Source organism: Sander lucioperca, chromosome 21 (genome assembly GCF_008315115.2).
Source record: "Sander lucioperca isolate FBNREF2018 chromosome 21, SLUC_FBN_1.2, whole genome shotgun sequence".
Taxonomy (NCBI): Eukaryota; Metazoa; Chordata; class Actinopteri; order Perciformes; family Percidae; genus Sander; species Sander lucioperca.
Window position 1 is genome coordinate 21,676,452 of NC_050193.1, and position 9,600 is coordinate 21,686,051.

The window sequence follows — 9,600 nt, forward strand, 5'->3', positions numbered from 1 at the left end:
AGCACAGACAGTGTGACTCTCTTCATTTCTTTTTTTCTTACTGGAGCATGACTTGATGCCCGAGGCAAGTCAACATCCTTTGACTAATAAGCAGAACAAAATGACAAGTTTCATGAGGTTCTTTTAACAAGGCAAGGTTTAAATGGTGTAGTCGTGAATACATAAGGAACACTACCGGGAAGCAACACAATTATATAACAACCTAAAAAAATAACAAAAACAATGGACTTGCGCTTTAACTCCACATCTCACATATAGAAGGAACGTTGAGCTGTTCAAATACTTCTGACCATGTAGTGTAACTGTGAGCTCTGATCTGAGGTCAGAGGTCAGAGGTGACAGTCTGTGTCTGCTTCAGGTGAGCTTTGGTCTGCAGGTGAGCCTTCAGGAAGGTGAGCAGCCGGAAGTGTTTGCCGCAGTCGAGGCAGCTGTATGGCGTCTCTCCGGTGTGGATGCTGCGGTGCCTCATGAAGCTGGTGGCCAGGTGGAAGGTTTTGGAGCAGAGGGTACACCTGTAGGGTTTCTCCCCGGTGTGGGTGTACCTGTGGTCCCTCAGCTGCTGCTTCATAGAGTAAGTCTTCCCGCAGATGTCGCAGGGGAACGGTTTCTCTCCCGTGTGCCTCCTCTGGTGAATTTTTAAATATGACATGTGGGGGAACGTCTTCCCGCACACCTCGCAGGTGATGATGGCGTCTCTGGCCGGCAGCTCGTCGGCGGGGAGATCGTTTGAGTGTTTGCTGATGACGTGGTTCTTCAGGAAGCGGAAGCTCTTGCCGCAGACGGAGCAGAGCTGCCGCTCTCCGGTGTGGATCGCCTGGTGGGTGTGCAGGTTGGCGGCCTGGTTGAAGCCCTTACCGCAGGTGGAGCACTGGTACGGCCGTTCCTCCTGGTGCACCACTTTGTGGCGCGTCAGGTGGCCGGCGTGGTAGAAGCTCTTCCCGCAGACGTCGCAGATGAACGTCTTCTCGAAGTGGGTCATCCTGTGTGTTTTCATCATGCTGATGCAGGAGTAACCTTTGCCGCAGACGTCGCAGTGGCAGGTTTTCTCTCCGGTGTGCCTCGCCTTCACGTGCAGGTTGCGGTGAGCTTTGTGGTTGAACCTCTTGGGGCAGTAGTCGCAAGAGTACGGCAGCAGCCCATGCTCTTTCGTCACGTGTTCGCGCAGTTTCAGGTGGCTGGTAAACTCTGTTCCGCAAACCGAGCACACCGGGTGAGACTTCCTCTCGTGGTCAGAGAGTCGCTCTGTGTTTGGAAACAGCATCTCACACCGCGAACACTGGTAGTAACTTTCTGCTGTCTCAGTCTGAGACGTGTTGAGTTTTTTTGTCAGCCTGCTCCTGCGGCGCGGTGTCCTGCTGCCTGCTGCGCTGACTCCGCCCTCCGCTGATGAGGCGGCGGGGGGTGGCGGCGAAGAGGGCCGAGCGTACTCGTGGTCGGGGACATCAGCCTGCGTGGGAGGGGAGGAGGTGGAGTGCTCACCGCTCGCGTCCATGGAGACGATTTGATTTTCACCTGCGACCAAAGAAACTTTGTAATAAGTAGTTATCGTTGGACTCATCTTCCTGATTCCAAGTGTAGGACTGGTTATTGTCCCAGATAAACTCACCGTTAGCATTAGCAGCGCTCTGCAGTGGCACCAGCAGACACTTGGAGTCGACAGCAGCGCTCTACAAAACACAAAAGAGTACCGGTGTTCAGTTTGTTCAGAGCATGGAGGATCTTCACTCTGTTAGTGTGGATTCACTCACTGACCCTGAAAACCAGGATGTAGGTCTGCTCTGTGGGGGGGCTCTCACCTCCACCTGCAACCCAGGAAACACCACCCGCTTTAAACCATCACAACACATTCACGTTGTGAAAATTGCACATTCTTTAGTCAATATTTTGCACATCCCATCCCTTTGCAACACTTTGCAGCTCTTTTCATTTTAAAACAAATATATCATTTTTTTAATGATAATGTCAGTGTATCTTATATTCAATAATTTGTGACTTCTGCAGTGATTGTTTATTTTCTCTTACTCTGTCTATTGTGACCGTTATAAGATAATATAGACTTTATTAATCCCACACTGGGGAAATTCCTGTGCTACAGCAGCTCAAAAGAACCAAACTAAGAAAAATGTCTTTCATGTGAAAACCTACTTATTCATGTTGTCATCGCCTTATAATATCAAAGAGGAAGCACAAGAATTTTACTGAATCTTACATTTCTGTATCAATTTAGATTTGTTAAAAATATTTCACATTTGCATTATTAGTGTGTGTTATTTTTTTTTAAGTAGTGATTAGTAATTCGCAGAAAGATCTGTTTAATGACGAGTAGGCATCTGGCATGCATTTGTTAAATGTTCCTTCAGTAAAAGTATTTAAGTATAATCATGACAATATAGTTAAAGTATAAAAATGTACCCTGTGACTGTTACTATTATATTTTAGAAGGCAAAGACCTCTGATTGCGACTCCGTCAGCTCTGCTAAATGTATGCTGAATGTGTGCTCTATTTTGCAAGTATTAGTTGTGATTTTCGTGAAAGATATTTGATGGTGGTGGCGAGGGAAATCAAACCAACTCACCGCTCTATTCCTGCTGTCTATGCAACATAAAAAAAATGACTTCAACCATCAAAATAGTTTCACATTAATTTTTCTGTCAACCGACAAATTGATTAATGGAATATTGGTTTCAGCTGTACCTGTATAAACTGCAGGGGAGTTTAATTTAGATGAAAACATCCGATTTTATAAACTCTTCATATGTTTTGTGGGTAAAAATCTTATTTTTTAAGTTAATAAAGCTGTCAGATAAATGTAGTGAACTAGAAGTATAAGGACTTTGTTACAGTACATATACCTTAAATTTGTACTTCAGTACAGTACTAGAAACTGAGTAGACCTGTGAAGACCTCTAATCTGAACCCTATTGTTGTAGCTTCCCTGTATGAAAGCTGCTCTCTGTGTTCTTAGATCACCTTCTGTCGGCTTCGATAAACATTCGCTGCTCTCATCAGACTCAGGCGGATCCTTCAGGTCTCCTGGAGTCTCTTTCTGCTTCCCAGCAGCCAGCTCAACCATCTTCAGGATTTTATCAACGGCTTCAACACACAAACTGTCCACCAGAGCCCTGAGTTTGTCCTGAAAGAATGACAATACTCACTGAAACTTAAAGAGCAACTCCATCTGCAACAAGTACTTTTACTTTAAGTACACTTTGATGACAACTTACATACTTTTAGTTACATCATTTTAGTTAAGTAAGGACTTTTACTAGTAGTGTGTGTGTACGGATGGATGGATAGATCATTTTATTTACTGATCCAAAACTGGGTTCTGTGTTACAGCAGCAGGTATAAGACATACAGCATCCATACAAAGAAGTATAGGGTTGCAGCTATATAGGCTACCGTGATATCAAAATGAGAGTTTATCATACTGTGTACATTTGCTTATCTACAGTAGGCTATTGAAGAATATATATATTTTTTTTTAATTTCAAAAGGGAGACTTTTTACACAAATACCGTGACACGTGAGATATATATCTCATGTAAACAACTTAAAACATATCAATACTGAGAGAAAGCATGCCGAACTGTATTAGGGTCGTTTTTTCCTTTTTCAGTCTTAAATTCACCAAACTATGTTGAACACCCAGTTTCACGCCTTAAAGTCTAAATTGTGTTAAGATGTCTGTGTAACAGTGTGTAAGTGCTTAAAATATGTTTGAATGGAGTTTGGTGTTACTGGAAGAGGACTAATGCGTGTAGAGCCAAGCTCTTCTTTAATATTATAACAGTTAACCTGGCTCTACCATTCAAAACCCCTCCAGTCATTGCACCGGAAGTTAACGTAAAGTTAGCTGATAGCTACAGTTAGCTGCAGGTAGCTTACCTCGGTTACGGGATTTTGTTCATTCAAAGAGACTTTGTCCACCTCCGTCACCACCGCCTTGGCCAGGTTGTTAACGATGAGCGTGAGTTCATTTTTAAAAGTGGTTAAATCGGCCATATTTAAGAATTCCTGCACTTATCAGCCGGCTAGCTTAGCAAAAAGACTGCTAGAGCCACTGATGCGGATATAGGAAGTGACGTTGTTGTCTCGTCCGACGGCCAGTGGCCTCCAAAGTAAAAGCACCTGCTGCTAATGTTGATTTTATACAGTCAGTGGTTGAAACCTAGTAGGCTCTAGTGCTGTCGGTCCCATCTTTGGTCGATGTGCTTAATTGTGGCCAAATTGTTACAGGGATAGTCAGCCGTAGTGTCTATAATGTGAATTCCTCCTGGATATTAAATGTTTATCTGTAGTGGTCCCAGTAATATGTGTTTGTTGTGCTGAAGTAGCGCATCACATGCCATGGGTAAGATATGTTTGAGACAAATAAGTGAGGACTCATTTAATTTAATGAATTCAACAATGTAATAACGCTATTTTCCTAAATGTATTGTTCTGGATCACTCATCTAAAGTTGTATTGTCTAATGAATGTAACTTTAGGCTTAAAGCACAGTTCAGTCCCAAGATTAGTGACAAGACGAAACCATTTTAGCAGCTGTGCTCTGCCCACAAACTCGATTTTAGGATTTGACTGATGAAAAGAAAAAAGGATTTTGTCGTATTAACACGTGATACTGTACATGTAGGCTAAATTTTGTGAATTGAGAAAAAACTCAAAAAAATCTCAATACTATGGTCTAAGGTTTATTTAATATGCCAATACATTTTGGCCAACACACCATCATCAGAGAACCACAAGAATGTATCCTCTTCATTTTATAAAGAATAATCAGGGGAGGCACTGCTGTAATTCCTGTTGCCACAAAAACACTAATTTATAATATACATTTGTCATCCTATGGATCCAGACATGCTTTGAACCTTTTAACATCAAATCCCACTCTAAAACCATAACATCTTATTGATCTTGTGTACAAAGTTCAAATTTGGGCATTCACCTTAAACACTGTTAATGGCCTTTCACAGTCACTTTAATTCACAAACCAAGAAAACAACTTAGTTAGCATGTGGCCATAATGTAATTGTCTGAATTGCTGTTTGTTGTTTAGATGTTCTCTCTTTAAGAGGTATTTTAGCGTGACAAGCACAGGCCTTGCCACTGGGACAGATCAGCATCTAGATGATATTTGTATAATTGCAAATAATAAATTGTCAATGGAAAAACCTTCCAGTGAGTGGGTAAGAAAAAGAATTTGCAGTTGACATTTGTGCACATCAGTTGTTTGACTTTGTGTGAAAGCTGTGCAGGTTGAACTTATTCTTTCCTTTAAAGTGCTGATATTATGTTCATTTTCAGGTTCATAATTGTATTTAGAGGTTATATCAGAATAGGTTTACATGGTTTAATTTTCAGAAAACACCATATTTTTGTTGTACTACACATTGCTGCAGCTCCTCTTTTCACCCTGTGTGTTGAGCTCTCTGTTTTAGCTACAGAGTGAGGCATCACACTTCTGTTCCATCTTTGTTGGGAGTCGCACATGCGCAGTAGCTAGGTAAGGACTACTAGCCAGTCAGAAGCAGAGTATGAGGGCGTGTCACGCTAGCAGCTAGGCGAGCATTATAACGTGTGTTAGAAAGTGACGCACGTTCGTCACAGAAGTAAAGGCTGGACTACAATAGAGCTGTTTGGAGCAGTTTGTGAACAGTGTTTTCTGTTGGAGATGGTCCCAACTTTGGGGTGGACTTTGGGCTTTTTCACTTTGTAAACCTATAATGTGCACAAAAAAATATATATAACACAATAAAGGAAAGGGAAAAGCCAAAAAGCATAATATGAGCACTTTAAACATTAAACCCATAAATGTCCGGTTACCTCTGAAGTTCAGCAGTAAAGTAAACTGGATGCTGTTTTTTTGCTTGTGTCCATTTGTTTTTCATTTGGAATTCATGGATATGTCAGTGTGTGTTATTCTCTAATGCTCGAACTCGCTCCACTTTTATATCAAGCGCAAAATGGGCTGCAAATTGAGAAGCTTTACAACAGGTAGAGCGTGGTGAAGGTCAAGGCAGCTCGGCTCCCAGGGATGTGGGGGTTTGTACAGGATAATTTCTTTGCAATAGGGAGTGGTGAACACATAAATGGTTTCTACTTTCTTGCTGATTTCCTCCAGGGGAATTTCCACTTCAGAGAGAAGAGAGGCTGTAAACCCACAACTCCTTACCTCTCCCACTCACACAACCTATTTTGGTGCCTGTGAGTGTCTCTCTCCCTTTTTTGTATTTCTTGTTTTATAGTTTTCTGTATGCATGTTGCTTTTAGTTGTACACATTTTAATGTAACGCTCTTTACTTGTAATGGAATGTGCTGTACAGTATAAATGAGTGCTCTTCTTGCCTTCCTTCCATGTGTGAGAGGAGAAGATTAATGTTTGTCCTTGCAGGAGTAGATCTGCTTTTTTCTCATTTGTGTGTGTGTGTCTCTGTGTGTGTGTGTGTGTGTGTGTGTGTGTGTGTGTGTGTGTGTGTGTGTGAGAGAGAGAGAGATCTGATAGGAATTACATATACAGTTATGTAGTTGGATATCTGCGTAATTCAAAAAATGGCAAGATAAAAGGAGAAACGAAATTTAATTTAATCTGCAAGATGTAGTGAAAACTACATCGTCCACCACACCATAGTTTTTGAATCTATTATCACTCTTCACATTTCTTCAGATACAGTGCAAATGCTAAGAGGACTTGGTACCTGAGTTAGGGTCTTTGGGGCCCTTAGGTCCTGTGATTATTTGTCCAAAAAGGCCCAAAACACTACCACACAGATGAAACAACACACAAACAACTGAAGAATCAATCTCACCAAGAACTAAACATTTAAGTAAGGTAGAATATATTGCAGAGTGACGTTTGCCCTGTTTACACGTACATGGTTATTTTGAAAAACGGACACATTTCCCTTCATTTGTGCCCCTCGTTTACACGCAAACGGAGAATTCGCCTCTGAAAACGAGTCTTTCTAAAACCTCCGGCCAGAGTGGTTATTTTGGAAATCTTCGTTTGCACGTTTGCATGTAAACTGAGACAAACGGAGGTTTAGGCAGCCGAGAGAGAGAAAGAGGAAGTGATTTGTTGCTGTTGTTGCTATTTTTTATTCTGATTGGCTAACGTGGGCTTGAACTTCTTGTTACACTGCCACCTACAGGTTTGGCATGCTCTTGATGGCATTGGCGGCATATATACACGGGTACATGTAAACAAACACTTTTCTGAAAACTGACAGCTGTGCACAATGTTATTTTTGAAAACGGAGAGGCTGAAATGTCCATTTATGAAAATAGCCGGCCACGTGTAAACGTAGCATGTGTTGCAATGCATTAAAGCCAGGTCCCTAAAGCCAGGAATAGGGGAAAGTGGGCGTTGTTGTGCTCCTTCTGCGTGGAATCTGTTGCAAAATGACCTGACTCTTTGGTAGCTCCTCACTCAACCTGTCTTGGCCAGGATGCTCTTGAAAAAGAGATTTTTCTTCTCAGTGAGAATCTGTCCTGGTTAAATAAAATAAAACGATGGTGCCATGCAAGAGCAGTGTGCCTGAGTTGTAGTTAGGGCGTATAATTGTCTACACTGGGAGTAAAAATTAACATTGAAGAGCAACTAAGATGCAATACAAAAGCGCAAATATCGTGACAAAAGCACTGAACGGCAGATTAGGTGTTAAAGCTCACGATACATGAGTAAAATGAACAAAAACTTCACTCAAACTCCAAACTTGAAATATAATTTTTTTAAGTGAAGTCTGCCTCTTTTCTTCATCAGGATGACACTCACTGTCCTAATCACAGATTTTTGTCTGTGCTGCAGACTGGGTACATTTTACAGAGTAGAACCTCCTGCATGCTGCATGTATCACAACAGATTTATGTGGTCATTTCTCCTGCGTTGTTGCTCTGCCACATTTGGCCTTGTAACGAAAATCAATAACAAAAATGATCAGGAGTCAACCATCTGTAATGTCTGTGATGCTGAAATCCATAGGAGAGTATGAGGATGAGTCGATTCCTTGTTGCCAGACTCCAGGCTCATTAACTGCGGAGCAGAAAACAATTCATGGATCAAGCGGATCTGATGGATGGCGTTGTCTGGAGTGAGAGGGAGCTGAGGATATGCTTTATGACACTACTACTGTAACTACGTTTCCTGGCCTTGAAGACGATTTGGAAATGTTTATGATGTTGATATACAACAGCTGATTGATATCCATTGAAACGGCTGTTGTTGATTTTCTTCACGCTTTATTTATCCAGGGAAGGTTTGGTGAGGATGAACACTCTTTTTTTCAACAAACACCCTGTCTTAAACTCAAACAGTTACACACAGTCACACCTGTGATCTGTCCAGTGTCAGTTTGATAGTGATGTGCACAGAGAGAGGAGGGGAAGGGGGAAGCACCTCATGGGCACATGAGCTGACCAGAGGGGCATCTTAACTGACGAGAAGGGTGTTTGACTACAGGGGCATCTGAAACAGCTCCAACTAGAAGGGCAGTAGTGCCGACCGAAGGGGCATTTGGACTACCTAAATGTTGGGCATTGGACTGACCAGAAGGGAACTTTTGCTGATCACAGGGGCATCTGCACAGACTAGAGAGGCACTTTAGTTGACTAAAATGTCATTAAAACCAACTCAAAGGGCACTTGGGCTGACAAAATGGACCCTTATTACAACTATAGGGGCATTTTAATTGACAAGAGTGATGCTTGGGCCAACTGCCAATCTGACACAACCACAAGGACGCTCGATCGGACTAACAGGGTAACAGTGCTGACAGAGGGGTATTTAGATCAACTAGAAGTAGGGTTGGGTACCTTTCGCATCTGAACCAATACCACTACCGATACCGGTACCTGGAATTCGGTTCTGGTACCCAACGGTACTTTTTTCGGTACTTTCCCTCTGTAATTTATAAAAAATTTTTTATTATTATTGTTATTTATTTAGAATATTTTACACTGACAGAAATTAAACAAAAACAAAAATAATATTGCCTTGTTGCTGAAAGGTGCTGTAGAAATAAAGTTGCCTTGCAACCTCAGCCTGTCAATCAGTCCCCAAGGCACAGAAACCACCGTTGTGCCCATAGACTGTATATAAACTGGACCAACAGATCCCGTTGCTCTGGACAGAGACCAGTGAAGGATATTAGAAGCACTTTTCCGGTGAGCGCTGAGCGTTACTGTGCAGCCTCCAACTGAGAGAGACGACGTAAATGTGACGTGAGCAACGTGTCTGAAAGTTATAAGTCTTCTGGTAGCTGTGCCAAGAGAAATCTCAATCATTCCCAATCTTGCAGAGACAGAGAGCGTAGGTATATTTAAGGAGATAACATGGGCACAGGCTAATTATTGCTAACTAAAATGCTAGTTAACATTAGTAATTAAACTTAAACACCTAATGTAAGTTGAAACTGCCTGCAAGCTTCTCTACTATGCGACAGTAAGTCGCGTGGTTATGACACAATCGTTAGCCTATTTTTACAAAAACGTCTGCTACGGAGCCATAACATGAGATACAAGGTAATGGAGCCTTTTATACATTGTCGTGTTTCTTTAGAAATAAACAATGGACAAATAAAGTCTTTAAATGCTTCAGATAT

The 9,600-nt window shown here is 41.9% G+C and overlaps 1 protein-coding gene across 2 annotated transcripts; it reads right to left on the reverse strand.

Moving 5' to 3' along the window:
* Positions 1–8: 8 nt before the first annotated feature.
* LOC116063840 (zinc finger protein 135-like) lies at positions 9–4,103 on the reverse strand. 2 transcript variants are annotated; one of them, XM_031318818.2, is made up of 5 exons: positions 3,890–4,103; positions 2,972–3,134; positions 1,753–1,802; positions 1,607–1,667; positions 9–1,512 (listed from the first exon to the last, which is right to left on the reverse strand). In XM_031318818.2, exons 1-5 carry the CDS (start codon positions 4,004–4,006, stop codon positions 323–325), a joined length of 1,581 nt encoding a protein of 526 aa, XP_031174678.1. In that variant the 5' UTR covers positions 4,007–4,103; the 3' UTR covers positions 9–322. The 2 variants fall into 2 exon arrangements, with proteins under 2 accessions (XP_031174678.1, XP_031174677.1); XM_031318817.2 differs by having other exon boundaries at positions 1,753–1,809; positions 2,970–3,134.
* Between the last annotated feature and the right edge of the window lie 5,497 nt (positions 4,104–9,600).

Excerpts from the sequence above, each read along its gene's own strand:
- LOC116063840 (XM_031318817.2), bottom strand. The coding sequence starts at position 4,006 with ATGGCCGATTTAACCACTTTTAAAAATGAACTCACGCTCATCGTTAAC. Across the intron at positions 1,810-2,969 it reads TATCGAAGCCGACAGAAGGT|GTTGCAGGTGGAGGTGAGAG; the intron begins GATCTAAGAACA and ends GGTGTTTCCTGG. Across the intron at positions 1,513-1,606 it reads GAGCGCTGCTAATGCTAACG|GTGAAAATCAAATCGTCTCC; the intron begins GTGAGTTTATCT and ends CTTTGGTCGCAG.